At 40.5% G+C, this 23,860-nt stretch overlaps 1 protein-coding gene across 6 annotated transcripts in view; it reads left to right on the forward strand.

The window, feature by feature from the left end:
- Positions 1 to 23,860, forward strand: part of SUGCT (succinyl-CoA:glutarate-CoA transferase) — a 311,799-nt gene that overhangs the window by 106,014 nt on the left and 181,925 nt on the right. For 3 of the 6 annotated variants that reach the window (XM_081834820.1, XM_081834815.1, XM_081834816.1), the window contains exons 10-12: positions 4,509 to 4,580; positions 5,475 to 5,572; positions 11,089 to 11,191. In XM_081834820.1, the coding sequence (XP_081690946.1) occupies positions 4,509 to 4,580; positions 5,475 to 5,572; positions 11,089 to 11,191 (273 nt within the window). Of the gene's footprint in view, positions 1 to 4,508; positions 4,581 to 5,474; positions 5,573 to 11,088; positions 11,192 to 11,404; positions 11,466 to 13,418; positions 14,801 to 14,846; positions 14,963 to 23,860 lie in introns of those variants that run through there. The other 3 variants (XM_081834818.1, XM_081834817.1, XM_081834819.1) reach the window with 3 other exon arrangements.

A 23,860-nucleotide genomic window follows, 5' to 3' on the forward strand; every position in this document is an offset into this window, starting at 1 on the left:
CTTAGTAAAACAATAACTCCAGCCTTATCCATATAGTAAGTGTTGTGGCAAGGATCTTTCTTGCTTGAGTGGCCCTCACTAGTTCCCTAGTTGCAGCTTAAGTCTGCCCCCATTTCTGGACTTAGAAGCTGACTTAGCAGCTAGAAAACACACACAGATATATGGCATCTTCATTTTATTCGTTGCTTGGATTGGATTAAGACCAAAGGACCTGGGTCATTGCTCTTAATCCTTCATTGCTCTTAATCCTTATCCCAGAAATTAGAGACCCTTTTCTGTTTCGTTATAGAATGAAGTGAATTATGCAAAGAAGGTTGGTGGATCAAAGATAGAATGGTGACCAAGCCCTTGGAAATCTAAAATTCAAGCTACTGAAAGACTAAAAAAGAATATTTCACCCCAGCATAGCATTAATCTCCATAAAGTTTATCTTATTTAGGAATCAGCAAGTAAGGAAGCATCAAAAATAATTTAGCAAATGTTACATTAGTAACCTGGATGTGTGTGCTGTAATCCAAACTTTAAAACACCAGTTGTCACTGAAGCATATGTTGCTGAACTCAATGGGATTGTCTCATTTCCCATCTCTACTTTTTCTTGGCAACATTTTGTCTCGATGGCACCACATTTCATCTCTCTCATTGCTGAAGATGAATTTCGACTCAAGATCCTGGGCCAAAATACCTCCAGCCTTTGGGATGGTCCAGATGTGATTCAGGTCCATCTGTATTTATCATGTGTTTTTTTAAGAGGCTGAAGCATAAACTGACATTAAAAACAAGCATTGGTGGTATAAGTAGCTTTGGAAAGAAGGCCGGCATAAATCCTGACCATTTCTCTTTTTGCTGTGTTTGCAAAACTCACTTCTGGTCGAAGTGTCCTAGAGGAAGTGCTTTTTAAAGGCTTTGCTAAAGACTCACAATTCCAAACTTCTCCGGATGGAATTTCTGTTTTCCCCCATTTTAAGCAGTCTAATCTCAAATGTATTAAACTGGCTATCCAAACATGAGGGTGTACAAAAGTGAGGGCCATTCAGTCCTAAATTATTGTTTTTAAGAAAGCAGTAGTTTGCAGTGAAGCCTGGAGCTACAGGTGCTCTTGTCCCAGGGACTTCAGCAAAGCTTTAGCATAGGTAACCATTGGCCTGGATTACCATCTTAAATTTCTAAATTCTTGACTAATAATGAGATCCTGTGAGAGTTGCTGGAGCAGGGGGAATCCGTTCTTATAGCAGTTGTAGGCTGCTTGATATGGAAATGCTAGGACAGAACCTGTGTCAGCTGCTCATGAGTAGTTCAGACTTTGTTTATCCTTGGCAAAATTGCAGTGTAGTTCATGTGGAACCTATGGAGGGGTGAAAAGATAGGAAAAGACAGTGCATGTCCACTCAAAAGTAAGTTTCTTTTAATCCAATGAGGCTTATTTCCACTAAACTGTAATCAGATATACCGGTAAATGGCAAAATAAAAGGCAAAACTTTGTCTCTTACTTGATAGATTTCATACTGTAAACCTGCAGGCAGCGATTGTTCATTTTGCCTCAATCGTTGTGCAGCCCCTAGCTTTTGAGGTGCTCTAGAAATAATGGCAATAATAGCTATTAATGTTCGCTCTAAGTGACATGAGAGGCAGGTGGTTGTGGCTCAAATAGAGGAGATCTATAACAAGGATTAGGGTTCCATTCCCAGGTCTGCCTCTTTGGGAGAGAAGAGAAAGTTGGAATTCAATAAATGTAGCCATTTTGACTAATTTGCGCAAAGCAATCTTGTGCAAAGCAACTTCTCCTAATACAATGGGGGGTTTTTTTGTGTGTGAGTGTTATTTTCACTAATATTTTCATTATGCACACTTTCCTCTAACATATGCATCTTTGTAAACATTGGTTGGTTGGAGAACTGCTTCACAAAATTAAGATGTGCGGATTTTTAAGGCTAGCTGTGTTTCGGTTCATATATTGCTTCAGAAAGTGTGAATTTGATTGATTTAACTTCAAATGCATATTGAACCAAACTTATCCTCTATCCCTAATCATGACTTAAGTTCAACTAGCTCAGTCTGGATCTAACTCAATATGTGTAAGGTACTTTAAATGCATAACATTTTATTTTTTTTACACAAAATGTAAAATTAGTGGTGAGCAGGGCTCTCTGTTGCCAGAATCAGCATAGGTCCAGAGGAGACCAAAATTCCAGCTCTTATATTATCTGGTCCTTTAGTGGGTCATTGTTTGCCATCCTCCCAGGGAGACCCTTTCTCCCTAATAGATCCTTGGTGACTCTGAGTATCTCATTGTGTTTACAGCCTCCTCCACTCCTGAAGCCTCGGGGGTGATGGGAAAGAATCAGCGATCAAAGGCAGATTCTAAGTGGTTCCTTGGACCCTGGCAAGGATCTTTGAGATAGATCTCTTCAGACTGAAGGTTTCTCCAGGTCTTCAGTTGGAATGTAGTTTTCAGGACCCCAATCCTCTTGCTCCAAATATTTCTCTCCAGGGTCTGGATTGGATGGATTGGATTCCTTAAGGGGAAACACTGAATTCTGAGTCAGGATGTAAGTCTTTGAGTAGCCATGGCTGTTCTGTTATAATCCAGTAGCTGTGTCTTTCAGGTGGCAATACTCTCCTGTTAAAGACCTCCAAGGAATGTCCACCAGCTTAACTCCCATCAGAAACTGGTTCTACAGCACAACTCTTAACATCATTGTTTATGACTGTATTTGTGTTGGTGATAATGATAGTACTGCAACTATAATTAATTACTATGAAAAGTGTGTATATTTATTTGATTTCTGTCCCACATTTTAATCAAAATAGTGTATGTAAAATAGTATAATACAGTTATATTAGGGCTCCTTCCAGGCCATCCCTGCCCCCACCAACACTTGGCACTCCTCTGAGTTTTCCTCACCACTCTCACTGAGTTTTGCCAAACATTCCCCCCTCACAGACCACATGAACATTGCTGAGAGTCTTGCTGAACCACCTCATCATTTTTCTGCTCGTTGTAGCAATTGTAGTGTGCTGTGCTACTCGCTGCATGATTCTTCATTGTGTTTTTACTATGAACCACAGGTCACAATTTGGGAACCTCTGCTTTAGGCCATTTGGGCTGTTCCTATCCCTTGATAATTAGAGGATCTTTGTATATTTACCCCGAACCTGTAGTTTCTTTCACCAAACATTGCTTTGGAATGTCATATCATTCATCTCCACTGATTTCCTCTAACAAGCTCTGAAATAATTTCCATGTCTGTGGCTTATTGTCTTCAGTTACTCTTACACCACGAAGTTCAGGACACCAACGTCGTGTATTATTTTGCATGCAATTTTTGTCATGTTCCTGGATTCCCTGTCACAAGCCTCTGTTCTTTACAAACAAAAGGCACACACAGAGAAGAATTTTGCCTTGTATGAAGTAAATTTTATTGCACTAATTTAGCAAGATTCACGGCTATGGGCAGCAGTTTATCAAAACAAAATCTCATTAAAATCTGTCTGCACTTTGCTTTCTGTCTCCTTTGTATAATAAGATAGTGGAGCTTTCTGTGACCAGACAGTAACATGTGGTAACCTGCGGGTTGTGTGTGTATACATCCATAGACCATGAATGAAACTGTTGTTAGCACACTTAAATGTTGGCCTTGCTGTGCTAATAATGTTGGGAAGTTTCCTGCTTTATCAGCAACAATGACTGACAAATAATCAGCCCTTTTTGTGATGGGAAGCCCAGAATATCTGCTCTGCTGAAGAAGAAAATAAATTTCATGCAGAGAGACGCTGCTGTATTTATTCCAATACTACTTCTGTCTGAAGATGACATGGGGGTTGCATTTTCCTAATTGCATTTTAGGATTTACTCATTTTTCCCACACATGCCCCAAAGTCAGTGAAGCAAAAACATTAATGGCTGGGCCTTTACATGTATAGTAACTTCAGTATTCGCAGCTCAAGAGTATGAACACAAGTTAGATGCTGCTGTGTGGTCCGACCGGCATTTGCAAAGTGATAATTGCTGATAAGCACATGGTTATACATGCATTTACTTTAATGGGACCTTTGAGAGCATCATAAATAAAGTACAGAAGCCCCATCTTTATGTGCCTTAAATGGCTGAATGTGTGTGCTTGCTGTGATGCGTAAATTCAGCTAAAGTTTAAAAGCTTTAGTGGTTGGGTAGAAAATTAATTTCTATTGAGAACGTGGACTATTTAACATATTTTTAAAGCGTTAGCTTATATTTCATTTGTTGAATTTATATGCCACCTTTCTGCCAAGGCACCTAAAGCAGTTTACAATATCAACTTACTAAAACAAATGGAGTGAACATAAAGTTGGCCTGGAAGCGGAGTGGAGAGTCCAGCAGGAGCAGGGCACAGATGGTACATGTGGACTCAGACTAGTTCTGAAAGACAGTGACCTTTAAAAATGACTGATGGTGGAGGCAGAAATATTATTCACATAGTACCATAATGCATGTTTCAATTATTTTATGATCTCCCATACTGTTTCTAGGCTTTCAAAACAAAGGATGGCTACATTGTGGTGGGAGCAGGAAATGATCAACAGTTTGCCACTGTCTGCAAGGTAATAGTAATTAAAGAGCAATTCACAAGGTTGGAAGCTCAAGGTGATAATGTTGATGATTTCGTGAATCACCTTTAACATAAGTCACAAGACCATTTACAATAATAACAGTACAAAAGGAAAAAGTCAGTTTTAGAACAATACAAATAAATATGTTGCAGGTGTATGCATGATTCTAGTAAAATGTTTCACCAATGACTGGTTTCTAAATGAGCTAACATGGAATATTGATTCTTACATAAGAAGCAGCAGTGACATATTCTGTTATATAACGTAGGGTTGCCATATTTCCAGAGATAAAAGTCCAGAAAAGTTGTTGGGCTTTTTTTTGGCAATCACTAGAATAAGAGTCTTTAAATAAATAGCTAGGAGACACATCTGAGATATTATTATTGTTTTAATATGTTTTGACTATGTGTACTTGCACACAAGTAGGTTTCTGATGTGAGCTGCTTGTGTTGTTGAATTGGTGGAAAATGGAGATAGAAGAATTTCAGTTAATTAATAAAAGGCACGATAGACATATTTTACTCCAATTAATTAAAATTAAATTATTTTTAATTAATTGAATAAATGTGCTTTTGGATTTTACACATACAGTAAATGTTAAGCAGTGGCGTAGCGTGGGGGGTGCAGGGGGGGCCGGCCGCACCGCCCGCAACATCTGGGGGTTAGGGTTAGGGGGCGCAAATCCACGGGTTAGGGGGCGCAAATTACTTACCTTGCCCCGGGTGCTGACAACCCACGCTACGCCACTGATGTTAAGAAATGCTTTATGTAGAGAGCCCAGTTTTATTGATTATATTCTTTGATATTTAGTGTATGACTATCCCTCTCACTGAAGACCAATTTGCACAACATTCTGTGATGATTAGGTTACTGAATGCATTTCAGATCCTGAATCTCCCTGAAATCAGCCAAGATTCCAGATACAAAAATAACCAACAGCGAGTGCTAAATAGGAAGGAACTTACTGAAATTTTAACAGCCAGGTATGATTTATAAATTTAAGCTTCAAGTGTTTATTTTTGCAAACTTGTTTGCAGTCATGGCCATTTTATTATGTATAGATCATTTAGGCTAATATTAACTATGGGGTGTTATGTAAGTTTATAAAAGCATAAGATTTCAAGTATTCCACCAAATGGATGTCACTTAAGAAATTTTGTCTTGGGCAGGGTTGTCTTGATTTGTCTTTAACTAGGTAAAGACAAATTTGTCTGTTTCTGGTCCCTCATAATAACATTCAGTTTTCACATTAATATGTGCCTTTAAAAAACAATGATCCTCAAAACACATTTTTTAAATGGTACTTTTTCTTAAAATAAGTACTTAAATGCAACTCTTACAACTAGCTATAAATGGTCTGCTAGGCATCTTCTGTGCAACACCATATTGTGTATGCGGTCATCAGTGGGAGAAGTCATTTTCCTTTGGAAACGTTCTTTATTTTCCTAGAACCTCTTAAAATGTTCTCAAAGGCCAATGAGTAATCTCCTGCATGGAAGACAGTCTCATCTCCCCCATATACGTGCCCTCTCCAGTTTTATTTCAAACACTGCTCTATGGGAGGGGGTGCAGGTTCATCCAAGTCCTGACGTGGGATTTACTGAAAGACAATATTCCATTTTTCATTTTTATACCCATAGTTGGCTGTTACTTGGTTGTCCCTGTTGCTGTCTCAAGTTCAGTTCTTCAGCTTATTTGCCAAATATATTATGCTATGTTAGCAGAGGTTCCACAAAATCCCTGGAGGACGTCAGATGCTGCCTGTACAGACCTATTCTGTACTTCATATGCTAATGGAAGAACATAATTTATTAAGTGTCATGTTAGTTTGAATGAATCTGGCACCCAATAAAGAAAGACCAATTGTAATATAAATCTTGGTCCAGGATCTTGGAGTCATATGTTTCCATTCCTGTTCCTTGTAATTTGGCTTGTATTAGCTAATAGACATCATTTGTGGAGTGATCACATTTTATATGGTAAATTTTGAAAGACAGGTTATGTGGGACTTGTTACTGTTTCTTGGTACTAGCAAAAACAAAAAACAACAACAAAAAACACCCCTTATTCCTTGGAGTCTTTGCAACAGTATCTAAAACAGAATAATTGTGGAGAACAAGTCATCCGTCACAAGAAGAAAGCAGCAGAGTAGATTAATGCTAAATATCCTTTATGGGTATGCATCTGGTAGAGTTTCTTTTGGGAAAATATTTTAAATTGCCAGGAATGGCATGGCAAGATAAAGTTTATCTGCAGTACTGTCGGCAATCACACTGACCACAGTCAAATTTAATGCATTGAAGAAGTGATTATCTGCATTACGAATTATCAGAAACTAGAAGTTGGATTAGATGTGAGGTGCAGCACAACCTGATTGCACATGATGCTAAAGTTAAGCAGGTCTGGGCAGGGCATGTGTGGAAGTTTGCCTAGGAATCCCACATAGGCTGCCTTGAGGGGATTCTTAATATGGGAAACCCATGTCATCTTGAACCTCCTTGTAGCTATACCCATTCGTGAGAAAGGCTTCAGGAGTAAACCCTGAGGAAAAATCAGCCTTGCAAAACAACAACAACAATCTTTATTACGGTCCAGAGACCCACCAAATCGTTACAAAGCAATACACAATTCATACAGCCTACCTCCAGGTCAAACAAGCATTTTGTTCAGAATATAGGGATCCTTGGTTCTTGCAACCACCGATAAAAACTTTGCCACTGCTAATGTTCTAGCATTTGTCCGGTTTTCCAATAGGAACCTGACATAGTGAGCCTCTGATTTTCCCGGGAAGGGTACCAGCAAGGGTAATATCAGTTCAGCCCTGGCTTGCTCATATTTTGCACAGTGCAACAAAACATGTTTTATGGAATCGATGTCTTGAGCACACGAGCAAAGTCTGTCCTGGTAGGGAACTCCTCTCAACCTGCCATCCAACCTTGCAAAACATTTTCTGGAGAAGAAAAGGCTAAGGAGTAACCCTACACAAATTTGGAATGGAGCCCCTAAGGCGTCTTGTACGCCTCCTTCCGCCAACTCCGGCAGCCAAGCTGGTGCCAAACGTCTTGCTCTGCTTTCCTTTGGACCACATCAGCGATGCTGAGAGGCAGTCTTGTCTTCTGGGCAGCACAGGACGCTGTGATCCTCCAGCAGTTTGACTTCGCCCCTGGAGGTGTACTCCATTGTTTCCTGAGACAGACAGACACCCCAAAAAATGTGCAAAGTTTCTGTGCAGTCCTATTATTTGACCCACCATGTGGTAGCTAGCTACAGGAAGTCTTCAATTCCTCCTGCCCTTGCTATTCTTGCCTGTTAAGGTGGTACTGGACAGCTGACCTTTCGCTGGACCAGTTTTTGCCTTTGGGTTTCCCTTCTGCTTTCACTTTCCCCTCGGTATTCCTGCTGCTTCCTGAAATTCCTCCTTGTCTCTTTGAAGTTCTCACTGTTTCAGTTCAGCTGTTCTTCCCTCTCTGCCTGCTCCACAGTTTTGAGTCTCCGCCTCACTGTCACGCCCATATTCCTTCTGAGACGCCTACCCAGCCACATTTCCTCTCTGTCACTTCCTCTCGCTTGCTCTCAAGTCTTAATTTCACATACCCACATGCCATTTTTCTGACTCTTTCTCTCATCCCATCAGTGTTTCTCAAACTTGAGTCCCCAGCTGTGTTGGACTACAATTACCATCATCCTGGTCCTGCCAGCTGGGAACCCAAGTTTGAGAAACACTGGAAGTCATGCCAGGTCATTAGTTCTGCTTTTGTTCGCTCCTTTCCCCTCCACTTCTTGCTACTGCCTCCACACATTGGGGTGCTCAGGATACCCCCCACCCCCACAGCCTCTCCCACGGTTCTTTCATTTCATTTTTTAAAATTTATTGTATTAAATTTGCATACCACCCTTCACCCAAAGATCTCAGGGCAGTTTGAAGCATAAAAATACAAACTAGAGCAGGCATGGGCAAACTCGGCCCTCCAGATGCTTTGGGACTACAGCTCCCATCATCCCTAGCTAACAGGACCAGTGGTCAGGGATGATGGGAGTTGTAGTCCCAAAAACATCTGGAGGGCTGAGTTTGCCTATGCCTGAACTAGAAATACAAGATACATAGCCTTCTTCAGTTCAGGCACATCCACATCTCTGGTGCTCTTCCTCCATTGCCTGATTTCCGGTCCACCTCCCCCCCCCCATATTAATGCAATATGGCCTAGGCAAGAAAGCCCGGACAAGGCAGCTCCCCAGCATCTATCCATCCTGCTCTGCTGCCACTGCCCATCACACAACGATGCCGCTATTTCAGCCTCCACAGTGTCAGAGACTGGCAGCTTTTCAGCAACCATCCTGCTTTGCCAATGCTGCCTGCCACTCCTTGTTGCCTGTGGCTGAGGCCAAAATGACAACAGCAGTGTGAGGCAAGCAGTATGAGCTGAGGGCAGGGCGAGGTCTAAGGGCAGGGGCACAGTTTGGGCAATGAAATATAGAGAGGGGGCATGGTTTGGGTGAATTGTAAGGGGGTTGGGAAGGTTTATTATTATTATTAACGGGAGGGGGGTGGCCAAGTGTAAAGAGGGGGGGCTTGGCACGTTGTGAAGTGAGCAGGGGAAGCAGCTCCTAGTTTACATACACGTAAAGGGACCCCTGACAATTAAGCCCAGTTGTGAACGACTCTGGGGTCGCAGCGCTCATCTCGCTTTATTGGTCGAGGGAGCCGGCATTTGTCCGCTTCCACAGACAGTTTTTCCGGGTCATGTGGCCAGCATGACTAAGCCGCTTCTGGCGAATCAGAGCAGCACACAGAAACGCCGTTTACCTTCCCGCTGGAGCGGTACCTATTTATTTACTTGCGCTTTGACGTGCTTTCGAACTGCTGGGTTGGCAGGAGCTGGGACCGAGCACCGGGAGCTCACCCCGTCGTTGGGATTTGAACCGCCGACCTTTTGATCGGCAACCCCAAGTAGCACAGTGGTTTAACCCACAGCACCACTCATGTCCCTTTACATACATATACACATAGTAATTGTGTATTTTTTAAAAAAGCTGCCTTGAGCATGGTTTTACATACATATACGCATAGTTAAAACCATGATCAAGGCAGCTTTTTTAAAAAATACACAATTCCAGACATAACAAAAGTAGTCATAAACAATAAATAAAGCATGCAAAAGTACACAAGCAAACTGAACAATGTTCTCACATAAGTCATAGCAAAATCTAAAATAAATATACTGTTACTGATATTATTTTTTGTTACGCTTCCCCTCCCCCACCCCAATAAAACCCTAAACAACAACCAGCCTAGGAGTCTGTTCAGCAGCCTTGGCTTTTGTAGCTGGAGTCAGTCAGGGCTGTCCACTCCCAGGCCAGGTGGGAAAGACCTGCAAGGCAGGGAGCAGGTCTTCCAGGTCTCTGGCCTCTTCAGCAGCCCCAGTTTTTGTAGTTTATACGTAAGAGCATAAGGGGAGCCAGCTGTCTTTTCTGATGAAGCATTTTAAAGTGCTTCAGCTTTTTGCATGTCACGTTCATTATTTTTGACAGCACATGCCTGGATGTTCCCTATTCTTCAAAGATAGATTCTTTCAAATCCAAAGTGCAGCCTAGAGAATGCTGATTGTGGAAAAGTTCTTTGGCAATATTTTTCACAGCATTTACAGACCTTGTGTGTGGGGCTGCCTGTTTCATTGCGCAATGATAAAATAACAGACACATATTTGGCAAGGGTACATTTCCAAGCGCTTTGATTCAGACTACCTCAAAAAGGGCAATGTAAAAGGTTGTTTAAATGTTTGCTTTTGTTCGGAACTGTCTGTGAACTTCATCTAAACAACTCCACATAGGGAGGAGGAAGCAGGAAATGTCTCTAATGATAGGAACATGATAACGAAGTAAGATTCTGTAAATGACCCCAAGGAGGCAAGCAAGTAAACCAAGGAAATTTGGGTTGTTCAGGATAAGTATAGTATATCATATGCAAAACCGGATGACCTTGGGACAAATATTACAATCATACAACACATAAATATGTAATCAATGTTGTTATCTGACTAACAATTGTGGTTTTTAATTGGGACATGTGTTTCAGATGTAAAGGAGGAGAAAACTTTGCAAGGCTTTGAATTGGATCTTTGTGTTTAAAAATAGACCTTTTCTCATGCATATGTCTCTTAACCACATCACATCTATCTTTTTGTTGTGAAAAATAGACGTGAAATAAAAAAAATGTGAAGCTCATTACAGTAATTAAGAATGGGAGGAAATGTACTGGGTTTTATTGAAACTGCTGATAATTTTGGTTTGCATCATTGCTGGATTGCATCAGAAAATCAGATAGAATTGTAAGACAGTCTAACCATGATTTTTGCCCCAGGGCTCAGTCTCTGCATTTCTGAGGAACATGTGCAGAACATTTTTACTGCATTATTTACTACTTTGAGAGAAACTAGCTTATATATGTAAAAAAATGCTGGCTGAAATGGATAGTTCAAACCGCATGTTTCCTTATTCCTAGGTTTTTGGAAAAAGAGACCACCAAATGGCTAGAACTCTTTGAAGGTAGTGGTGTTCCATATGGTCCAATCAATAGCATGCAGCAAGTGTTCTCGGATCCTCAGGTCAGTTCTCTTCGATAAACCTTTGAATGCTTGTTTAAATTTATTCACGTTTGCTCCTCTTCCATTTATCCAATCGCAGTTGATGTTACCGTACAAATAATTATAATGATAACAAAAGTAGTGGCACAGTATAGCAAAGAGATGACTTACTATAGACATTTTAAAAGCCGAATCCTAGGAAATCTTGACTCTGTTTTGTATTGTGTCACACAGTTGGTCTATTACATCCTGAGCCATATCCTGACTACAGTTCGATGAACTTTCAGGGCATAGGGAGTTTGCTCTGGAATGGCTTGTTCTGTGTGAGTGTTTAATTTGTCCTTCTATATCTAATAATACAATTTGTTGTGCTTGCAGTGGGCTGGGTACTGGACCCTTCTGGTCAGCAGTGCTCAACATGATGCATGCTATCCATTATATTTGTGGTCAACCTTATTCCAAAGGCTCAGCCTGGGTTATCTAAATGTTTTCAGGTTTTTGTAGCAGAAAAAGTAGAATCACTGTATGTTAACTTATCACAATCTGAACTAATGGAAGCAGAGGCACCATCAAATTATATAAAATTGCAACAGGTATGTTTAGGTACATAAAAACTGATATCTCTTTTCTTGAGGTGCATGTTATTCAGATGCTAAAATCATCCAATTTTGACCTTAAGCTATTGTTTTTATTGGTCTTTTCTCTGTTATTCCTCTGGTTTCAAAAAGTTACAATGCCACTGATAAGAAGGCATTGACTGATATATTTCCTTATTTGTGTGTTCAGAAGTTACTGAATACTGTCAAGACAGTGATTGGTGAACACTATCCCACTGAAGCCAATAAGATTAACTATTCTATAACCAGTAATATTTGTTAACTGTAGAAGTGAGGCTGTTGTCTGCAAATTCTCCACATATCTGCAAATTCTCCACATATTGCGGCAAAGTAATCTGTTCTTTAAAAAGTTCGTGCCACACGATGGGACAGTTCTATACAGCAAAGGCTGTGAGTAGACTTGGTTTCAAATGTGAAAATCTTATGGACAAATTGCATAGTAAAGCAGTGACTTTAAAAAAGAGGAAGCTGTGCCCATTGCTGAGAAGGTCAGTTGAGGCCATGGGACGTCATGCTTTTGTTACATGCTGGATGTCTATGTCACATTCTGTGTGGGTTTCCCCCTGAAAAGCACATGGAAACTTAAATCCATGAAAGTTCTGCTGGGTCAAGTGCTGGGATCATGTGCTCCCTTTATTGAATCAGTTGCACAGGTTTGCTTTCAAGTGCTGATGGTTGTTACCTTTAAACCCTAAATGGCTTAGGACTGAGTCACTTGATGAACCTTCTCATCCCATGCAAGTTTGCCTGCTCTTTAGGATCTATCACTGTTGCCTTGTTACTTGTGCCAAATGGAAAATATTTTTTAAAAAATAAAAAAAAATTGTGGGATCCATTTGGTGTCCTTACAATCACAGAAGTTTTTTTTTAATCCATCCCTTAATGGAAGAAGAGAAGTGCCTTTTCTTTTCTTTTTTTTCCACCTCCCCTTCCCACTGCAGCCTTCAGTGACAGCCCACCTCACTTTGCTCCAGAGAATTAGGGGACTCTTCAGAACATGTTGGGAGGTGGCGTGGGGGAGGCAGAAGGATGTTAGAGTGCGCAGAGACAGAGGTGTCTCTCTTGCTGGTATCCTATGAGGAGGGTGAGAAGGACAGGTGTGACAAAAGTTTGCAAATAGGTCAGCGCGACATCAGAATGGAAATGTTGGGAGACAGTGGGCTGCAATTCGTGGGACAAGGGAGTGCAGTGCTGAAGTTGCCTGTGGTCTGCAGGAAAGCCAACTTTCTCGCTTTGTAACTTTCACAGGGATTTAAGCTGTGGCTTTTGAGCACTTACAGCAGGTTGGTTTTACAAGTGTTTTGTTAGAGGTTTATTCACATGGTGGTGCTAAATTAGTGATTATGCATATGTTCAAAGGACTGCAAAATGTAAACCTTTTAACACTGCGAAAGGTGATATTTAAGCATCACGCTGGGAGGAAGGCTGGCTCCTTAAACTGAACTTTCAGACGTTCCTATTTAAAATTTCAGATGCAAACCTTTTAACTTTCTGTAGTGGCTTCCTTTTGTTGTGGTTCACATCAGTTTCTAGTCTTTATGTTAAAGGCTCTTTCCCCCGATAATAATTACAACCTCATTTTCTTCCTGTCTTCTGCCAGTTAATGTTCCCCATCATTGCTCCTTTTTCAGATCAGAAGAGCCTGGATGCAAAGGCTCTCTGGTGAAAAATCTGTCCTCGGCAAGCCAGCAGCCCATGTCTGCAAGGCCCCAGCTGTTCAGTGAGACACGGAGACACGGGTCTGCCATGTCATCTAAACAGAATCACCACATTTATAGGGATTGTTATTTGAAATGAAATGATCTCTTTGTTACTTAAAGTTGATGCTTAATCAACTGGATTTCTCTTCACAGTATTCTTTACACCTAAGCATTTTCAGAATAGTTGCTGCTCATACCTGCGTCGTCCGTCCCCCCCCCCGCCCCCGTTGCAAAGATGAATTGTATTGCACACTGTTTTTAATGCTGTTGGGTTATTATTGTGTGCCTTGAATTTTTGTGGATACTACATTGAGTTCTTTTCTTAAAAATCCTAAGCGGTCTATAAGTATCTTAAATAAATTAATCAAAGAAATTTTGTAAAAGTAACTCACATGGGAAACACGATTTATTTCTATTTCTATTAAAAAGTATTTCTCACCTTTCAACCCAAAGAACTCAAAAAGTGATGTCTAACAGCACAAAAATGTAACAAAGGGCAACATTTTAAACACCAATACTAAAGATAATTTAACATGTTAAGCAGCACTAATCAGCTACAGAGCCAAACAGGGCCCCTGAAATTAGACAGTTTTCAACAAACACTTGTAGTGAGTAGGGAAAGGAATAGGCAAGTCCCCTGAGAGAGTTTTAGCTTCTGGGCACCACAGCAGAGGTGGAAGTGGGGATCTGAAGCAAATATGAGCTCTTCACATCAGTTGTAATATGCTGGATCTTTAAACGAGAAGCCAAACTGTGTTGTGTTATGCTTTTGTTGAGGTCACATAAAGCAAAGAGCTGTTCTGACCCTCAGCAAGCAGAATGGTGGTGTAGTTTCCTTTTTAATAATAATCTCATGATTATGAATACAGCTGCCACTTGTTTAAAGATGTTGGCTAAGTCATGAGTCAATTTTATTAAACACATTGCAATTGATTATATTGCAGATGTTGAATGAATTGCTTTACTGCTTGATTTAAGATTTCTAGATTGGAATCTGTTTCCTGGCATTTCCTTGGTCTGCAAGTCCATTGGATTTCTCTAAGTAGCACCAAGTTTAATATGAGTAGAAATTTCTTAAGACTTGAAGGAACAGCACCGGCTGCTGTTTTTTGCCCCATTATATCAAAGTCTGGCTTGTCACTATAAAGTGGGACAGGCATGCTTTTTAAAAAACAATTAACTGGGATTTAAATGGCTTATCAGACTTTCCCCTCATTTTTAAAAACAACCTAGTACTTTCTGGTTTTCTCATCCCAGAGTGTTACAGAAATGGAGAAGTATCTTACAGGGGGGCCATACAATCCACTGTCCCCAGAATCATGTGAACATTCACTCCTGAAGTTATTTCTAGCTGTGCAGGACCTTTCTGCTGAACAGCTGCTAGCCTTTGACCTTGAGATGGGCAGGCAACACCATTTGCAAAGTCTTGTGAACCAGCCCTGAGAAGGAACATTCAGACATGCAATTGGCAGTCACTGGAAGGACAGATCGTGAAGCTGAGGCTCCAATACTTGGGCCACCTCATGAGAAGAGAAGACTCCCAGGGGGTCACGAAGAGTCGGACGCGACTAAACAACTAAACAACAACAACAACAACAACATGCTGAAGTCGTACTGTTTTGGGAGAACTGCAGTAATGTACCATTTATTAACATTTCAACCGGAGCTAAGCAGCTCTTCTGGGTTGCAGCTTTTTACTGTTTTTGGTTTAGAGATTCACTAGTGGGGGAGAGAAATAGCAGTGCAGCAGTCAAAATATTTGAACAGAAAACAATTTATTTTTGGTTAACATGTAAACGAGTCACTATGTTTGTAGAACTTCTTTGCAATCAAGAAAATTACAGTCATGCTGGCCATTTCCATGCAGCTTTTTATAGCCAGGCAGTTTCCAAGCTTTCATTCATTTTTTTTAAAAATCCTCTTTTTAATCAGGCCAAGATTGTGCAGTAAAGGAATTCCCAATAAGTTTTAAACACTTGCTAGATGATCTCAATATGGTCAGAAATACTCTAGGGAACTTGTGCATGACATATAATCAGGAATTCTGTTTTTTAAAAATAACATAAACAAACTATTGTTGTTGCTTTTTAAAGACATTCAGAGTAAAATAGACACTATTTTGTTGTTTCCAAAAGATGTAACAGAACAAAACCCAAACAAACAAAGCAGGTATTGCACAGGGCTGCAGCATCAAGATGTTTAGTTTTCAAGTATGTGGAATGCAGGCAGATGTCTTGATCTCCAAAAAAGCGGATTCTTTTACATACCAGTCTATAGTATCATGCATTTTGGAAGAGCCTGTGGAAAATAAATTAAGAAAATAACACAGGATGTATCAACAGTGTCTCGTTTTGATCCAGATAGAGTTTGCGCTGTGTGTTGTTAGATAGTCATTGCCAGTCTACTGCTGTGATCTGCACATTAAAAAAAAGCTATAAAACGGATAGACTTTTTGTAACACTGCAGTTAGACATGCCACACAAGTAGAGGATATCAGGTGTGAGACATCACCACACTGCATCACTTCTGAGAAATATTGGGAGGGAAATAGCAGATCTGAACTATCACAGCTGTCCTTGATTCCAGTTCATGCCAAACACCTGCAAGCTCTAAAAGAATACCAAAACAAAACCCCACCCTGTGGCGAGCGGCCAGCCCTCAATAACACTTCCCTGACTTCACATTGCCATAAAAAATAATTTTAACATTTTTTTTAAAAAAAATAAAATACAGGAACCTTGTTCTTCTTCTCCCAGAAGTCCAGTTTAGTTCCTTTTAGCCACCCTTCCAAAGAGGATAAGTACAGTCCAGAAATAAACACACAGCTGAAGTAGTGATATGTTTGAATGCTGAAAAGTATCTCCTTGTTTTCATCTTGTGTTATTACTAGGAAGTTACAAAGTTACTTGGCTCTGCTAACCTCTCTGAATCACCTGTTCCTTTGTCAGGGCACATCTGTATGGCAGCTGCCCATCCAGATGAGGAAACAGGGGACCTACCCTTGGAAAAGGAAGGCAGTTTTTCTCCCTCCCCACTTCCCCCCCTTTGGATGCCTCCATCCCATCGGCAGGAAGCAAGAGATCACAACTGTACTACCTTTGCTGGTAGCCCAACCACTGTCTGTGTATGTGGAATCTATGGACAGCAAATACATGGTCTTGTAACAGCCATAGACGCTTTCCACATGGCAGCGCTCTCACCCTGCATTCTGTCTTCCTTTCTGAAGTTTGTCACCCCAGTTATCTAGTTCATGGCACTTCATGGACAAGAAGCCTGGATTTTGTGTGCTGAAGGTCCCAGACTTCTTGGATCTCCACTTTTTAAAAAAGGACCCTCTGCTACTATACCAGTTTGGGGCTGGGTGGACCAATATTCTGGCTCAGGATAAGTGCACCCAGTTCTCCTATATTTTATAGCAAGGGTCATGCACATCTACATAATTTTCTTTTAACACATCCAAGTGAAAATATTACTGGCACCGTATTTTAAATGTTTGCAGTATCACAAAGCATCAGGTCCATTATTCTGTTCTGTGGAATTGTAGGCTATGGTTTGCATAATCTATTATTATTATTATTATTATTATTATTATTATTATTATTATTATTATTATTATTATTACTATTACCCCACACATCTGACTGGGTTGTCTCAGCCACTAATAAAACGTTAAACATTAAAACGTCCATATACAGGGCTGCCTTCAGATGTCTTTTAAAGGTTATATAGTGATTAGCAAATGTTTGTTGACTCTTATCCAAGTCAAGAGAAATTATTTTTCTCTCTCAAACCTTGCCAGGAATCTTTGGCATGCAGCCCTTCTAAATAAGAAAAGGCACAGGTAATAATTCCTGGGTGAGTATCTTGCTTCAAAAGAGGGACCTGCTCTTTCCCAGACTAATTGCACAATCCGAACCACATGCACTTGTCCCTTTGAATTTAGTGGGGCTTACTCCCATGTAAATGGAATTAGGATTGCAGTTTGAGAAGGCTTGTGCCTTCATTATACACCTTTAGGCACCAGGCAAAAACGTTCCATTTTTAATCAGGCCTTTGGCTGATAGACATCCTATGACCTTTTAAATGTGTCGTGGAATGGGGGTTTATTGGATTCTTATTATGTTTTTTATATTCTCCCTTATCCGCTTAAACATATCTCCTCCGTTGTCAGTGAGGCCCATTTCCAGTGTATGCATACTTCATTGCAGAGATCCATAGCAGTCTGCACATGTTGCTTGGGGCTTTCAAAATGCATTTTTGGCAAGGCTTTCTGCTCAGGTCCATCCTGGCCAACCACCCAGATAGCCTCCATGCCTAGCTGGCCACTCCGTTTTATTTGCTTATTTCCTCCATGATTTGCACTTGGTACTACTGATAATTTCATTCCGCTTCTATTGCTCCAGTTCAAGGCATCATCCAATATATATTGCACAATTTTCTGATTTGACCTTGTGTTAACAATGCTTCCTGGCTTGGGGTCATTGAATGATGTTAAAGTCATCGTCTTCGTCTTCCAGATCACTTAAGAAAATTCAGACTAAAATAAACTCTAAGGTTAATCCTCGAAGGGACTGCTCTGGCTGCTTGTCTCTATCGAGGACATTTTATTCTTGTCTTAATACTTTATCTTGACAAATGATTGAATATTTGGTCTTCCCTTCTACCTCTTAGCTTTTGTTGCTGATATGATAACCAAAAAGTCAAATCAGTCACACAACTGATTTTTTTGTGAATGGGAAAAACAAAATAGCAACTTATCAAATGACTAAGTCTGCCTGAGCAGCCGCAAAAATTAGATGGAAGGTTGCGTAACTGAATGTTGCATGCTGACCCGAGAGATCACTTGTAATAAATATATCTGCTTGCTTTCCCACTGGTTTTGTGAATTATGGGATTTTTCCACTTGGTTTTGTGAATTATGGGATTTGGCCCTGTACCTACCCTTTTGCATTCAGCCAACTTTTTGTACAATTTTGTTATGGTTCTTCTCTAGAGTAGAACATAAGACTGTGCTCCTTTCTCCTCTGATCATTATATATATGGTGTGTGTGTGTGTGTGTGTGTGTGTGTGTGTGTGTGTGTATATGTATATATATGTGTGTGTGTGTATATATATATATATATGTGTGTGTGTGTGTGTGTGTGTGTGTATGATTCAGTGTTTATTTGGAGGCCAGGAATCTTAAAACTTTCCCTAAATGTACTCATAAAAAACCTGCGACACCACTTTCATACTTGTAGCTGTGTTTATCCGCATATACGCTAAAGGACAACCAAAATCATCTCCAACAAAATGGGTGTTGAGAATAATAGCAGATTGAAATGTGGAATCTTCAGTTCTCATGCCAATGATGAAACTGTCTCCTTGTAGATGGCAGGAGGGACACAGGCTGCAGTCCTTCACACACTTATTTAGGAGTAACTCTTATGTAACATTCTTGGTATACTTCTGAGCAGACATACATTAGGACATACATCAGTTCAAAAGCACGCCAAAAGTGCAAGTACATAAATAGGTACCGCTCCGGCGGGAAGGTAAACGGCATTTCCGTGCGTTGCTCTGGTTTTGCCAGAAGCGGCTTAGTCATGCTGGCCACATGACCTGGAAAAACTGTCTGTGGACAAATGTTGGCTCCCTCGGCCAGTAAAGCGAGATGAGCGCCGCAACCCCAGAGTCGGCCATGACTGGACTTAACTGTCAGGGGTCCTTTACCTTTACCTTTACCTTATGTAACATTCTCGGTATACTTCTGAACAGACATACATTAGGACTGCACTGCTCATTTGTCTCATTCCCTTGTTTTATTTTGGGGGAGATCTGTTTCGGTGCCTACTTCCACTAGTTTCAGCATTTCTGCAGGTTGGTGATATGTATGGATACAGACATTTATGTATTATACTTTTATCCTGCCTTGTTCCTACACCTTGTTTCTACTTTTTAATCTCACATAACCTTGCGATGAAGGTTGTAGCTGAGCAGGGATTTGAACTCAGGTATCGCAGTTCTAGTCTGAGACTCTAAGCACTAAACCAGTGGAAGCACCTCTTATATTTCTGCTCATATGTGCATATGCCTTGCAAACTGATCCATTATTATTAAGCCTTCAAAATGTTCAGTTTGTTGCTTTTTTCTAATATTACTTGAAGCTCTGCAGTTCATTGTCATTGGGATTGCAGGGTAAGGCCATAATTCAGTGCATTGTTTTATGTACTTCAACTCACTGAAATTTTAGATTAGCATCCTTCAATTTCATTTTTAGAAGTGAATGTCGAGGTTAATACAGGGCATTTCTGTGTGAATATGTGTGTGCCTGTGTGTGTTCATTCATTTCCTTTCTAGAAAAAAAAAATCACACCATTTGAAACACATTTTTCTGAGGGGACACCCAATATGTTTTGAATTACTAGGATTCCAAATAAAAAAGAGAATCTGCCAAGAAGCTTTCAAAGGTTTGCATGGCAGGTCTGCTTCTCCACCTTTTAAAAAATATTATTGGCATTTCATCCTTTGGCCCCTCAGGACTAGAAATAACGTCACGGCCTTTTGAAGACATTGAGGTTGACCCTTGCTTTGCAGACATGCCTCCTTGTTGAAAACCTTTGAAATAATAGGTAGTGTGGTGGATAGAGAGGTGGACTTCAGCTCCACTATGAAGCCTTTGGACCCATTACTATATGGAGGACCATGCAGGATGTCCCGAGTTCCTTAGAACAATGCCAGCACATGTGGGAAACCAGGGGAAGGTTTTTGTGTGTGTGCCTCTCCATTTTAAGCCTGCATGGATTCAGTGAAGCACATGAATAGGTCTTAGATGTGTCATCAAAGTTGCATGACAGCAGAAATGCACGAAAGGATCTGTATGTCTTTATATTTCTTCCAAAAAGCATCTGCGGTTGGTGGGGGCAGTTATCACTAAAGCTGCTATGTCCCAGTAGAAAAAAAATACTTGTGTATGCATATTTTTTCACCTTTGCACACCCATGTTGGTTGGCATCTGTCTGTCTCAAGAGAATGGAGTGTGTCTCTGGGAGTGAAGTCAACCTGCTGTGATAGCAGCACCAAAATGAACTCCCTGAGGCGCAGGTTTTTAATTACATAAATGTTTAATTGTTTTTTAATTATCATATTCCCCACTATGTTTTTTATTTTTCTGTTTTATCTGTAAGCCGCCTTGAGTCCCTGTTGGGGTGGTAAGCTCGGGTATAAAGTAATAATAATAATAATAATAATAATAATAATAATAATAATAATGTATTGTTTTTAACACTTGATTGGAAGCCGCCCAGAGTGGCTGGGGAAACTCAGCCAGATGGGCGGGGTATAAATAATAAATTATTATGATTATGATTATAATCAACACTGGTTGGCATCTATCTGTCTTGGAAGACAATGGAAGAGTGTGCCTTCAGGGGTGAAGTCAAACAGTTGGAGAGTTATAGCGCCTGCTGTGGCTGTAGAGACTGATGTGGGAGAGACATGCTTTGTTGAAGGCGTCTGGCTGTGCAGATGCAGATGCACTAGGACGTTTCTTCTCTCTTCGCTCCTCCCAGTGGTCATTTCTCCCAGTGGTCACTGCTGTGGATGCACAACCTGACTGTCTCCAGGCACTGCGGTTGTCTGCAAGGGATTCCTACATAGCGAGGTTAATGTTGCCAGCCTTTATGTTATGTAATAACATTAATAATGGGGACACACCAGCCTTGCAAATGTGCCTCCATTAAGTGCTTGTCTAAAGTTATGTTCTGTTGTAATGCCAGCTGATAAACTGTAAGGAAACCGGAAGCAGTTGCTCACTGGAAGCCAGGCAGAGGAGCCAGAAACATTCTTTTTGTTATACAGCACAACATGAAGAGACCTTCATCCTTCTCCAGCCTTCCATATTTCAGCACCTTTTATCGCATGGTGAGATCTCCTCCCTCTGATTTCAACAGGCTCTTTGGCATGCCTGCATTGAATTGGAAGCAGTTTAAATATTCATAATTGAGGGGGGGGGGCTATGGGAACTGTACTATCTGTGTTTACATATGCCTTTATTAATATGATATATTGGTGGTTCCAACTGTGCTTTGAAGGAAAACTTTTTAATCCTTAAACATAAAACGATACATGATTATGAGAGAGAGAGAGAGAGAGAGAGAGAGAGAGAGACACCACTGAAGATGGACCAAATTGGTTTCACATGTTTTGGAATTACACAAGAGGTACATTGAAATAAGAAAATGGAAGGGAGGGGAGAATTTTCCAGGTGTTGTGCTTTCATATATGTGTTTGTGTTAACTTGCAATGTTCATTCAAGGAGATGAGCATGAACCACAATTAACCCCTCTAAAAGGAAAAATGATCTAGCCAGTAGAGTAATTAGGAAGTGGTTAGAGAAAAAGGCTGCAGCTGTCATAATTGCAGGATGGCTCTTCTTAAGACCCATGTAGTCCAGAATCCTGTTCTTACAGTTGCCAACCAGATGCTCACGAGAAGCCTGCAGCCAAGACCTGAGTTCAGCAGCACTCTTCGTCCTTGTGAGGCATACCACTTCTGAGACTGGAGGGTAGTCCACAGTCATCATGAGCAGTAGCCATCAACAGCGAATTTAAATCCTTTTAAAAGCCATCAAATTTGATGGCCATTAGTACATTGGCTTCTATAACAGATTAACTCTGCATGATGTGAAAAAGTACTTTCTTTTGTCCTGCCTGGACCTTCCAGCATTCAGCTTCACTGCACCATCCCAGGTTCTGGTATTTTGAGCTCAGAGGAAGTTCTCTCTCTCTCCTTTCCCCACACCGTTCTAAATCGTGTACACTTCTACGGTGTCCCTTTACGCTCACCTTTCCTCTAAATCCCAAAGCCACAAATGCTGTAACGTTTTCTCATAGAGGAATGTTTTCCAACTCTGCAATATCCTTTTTGAGGTGTGGCAACTGGAATTGGACACAGTATTCCAAGTGCAGTCACACTTGAGATTTGTATAACAACGTTGTGATATTGGGAGCTTTGTTGTTGTTTAGTCGTTTAGTCGTGTCTGACTGTTCGTGACCCCATGGACCAGAGCACGCCAGGCACTCCTGTCTTCCACTGCCTCCCGCAGTTTGGTCAAACTCTTTTTTTTTTTTTTTAAATAATATTTATTAAGATTTTCAGAGATACAGAAAGAAAAGATTAAAATACATTCAAAGCCTTATTTTCATACACCCACTTTCTGGGACTCCCTCTTTCCCCCACCCCTACCATATTCCCCTATCATATTGTTGGCTCCACAAGCTCTCAATTCTAATTAAAACTTAGTTTGTTTAAACCATTAATCGAATTTAAATTTAAATTTGTACAATCCTCATCAATACCCTTACTAACAAAACAAAAGTTCTTTCCCCAGGGCCCACCCCCTTTCCATTCCGCAATTTCCCTTTTTTTTTAATGATCAAAAACACCCCACACAATAAAAATATAAGAAAATAAGAAGTAAAAAGTGTAGTAAGTAAAAGAAACCCATTTCAGAAGATAGTTGACAAGCCTTTGGATTCTATTTCTCCCCCCCCCCCTCCCGTCCCCGGTTTAGTTTCCCCCTGACCACCAATCCATGTTGTCTGCCTGGAATTTTTAAAGTCCATAAATCACATTTTTCCCCCAACTCCTTGCTGGCTTTTTCTTTTTATAATTATTTTTATAATTATTTTTAAACCATTTAACATCAAATCTATAATAACGCTCCCCCTATTGTTCTTTCCAAATTGTAGTCCAGTTTCCTCTTGTTCCGCTACTAAAACGTTCTAATTCAGAAATTTAGTAAGTCTGCAGGGGTTATTGTTGTTCAGGAACAAAAACTTGCGTTCAGTCCCTTCCTTTCTTCAATAGAAAATTCTATTGTCTCCTTTAGCTGAACACCCTGTAGACACAATATTGTTTCCGTTTTGCAGCTTTCCCAGAAGATAACCAGTCCTGTAAAATTCCGATGGTATTTTTCCACTTACGACCTTCTTTGTAATATCCCGAAGCTCCTCTAGGGGGATTATAATAACTTTGTTTTCTCTAGTCCAAAAGTCCGATTGTTATCCATGTTTTCGCCATTTTGTATCCAAATTTTAACGGGTTGTAACAAATTATAACAAAATTTAACCAGCAAAGTCCTCGTATTAAAGTCCTCTTTGAATTTCCGACTTTGACAGCTACTTTGACAGCTGTCAAAGTCTCCTTCGCTTTTCGCCAGGCTCTCTCCTCGATCACCCCGGTTCCCGGGGGGGAGGGTTACGTTTTCCTTCTCCCTCAATTCTTCCTCCAGCACAGTTCTTGTAGTTTCCCATCGTGGAATTCTTAATTTTTATCAGCAATACAATTCTTTTTGGACCTTGGTTTCCCAGTCCTTGTTTTGGAAGGTTTA

Source organism: Podarcis erhardii, assembly GCF_964252035.2.
Source record: "Podarcis erhardii genome assembly, chromosome: 12".
In the NCBI taxonomy this organism is placed as follows: domain Eukaryota; kingdom Metazoa; phylum Chordata; class Lepidosauria; order Squamata; family Lacertidae; genus Podarcis; species Podarcis erhardii.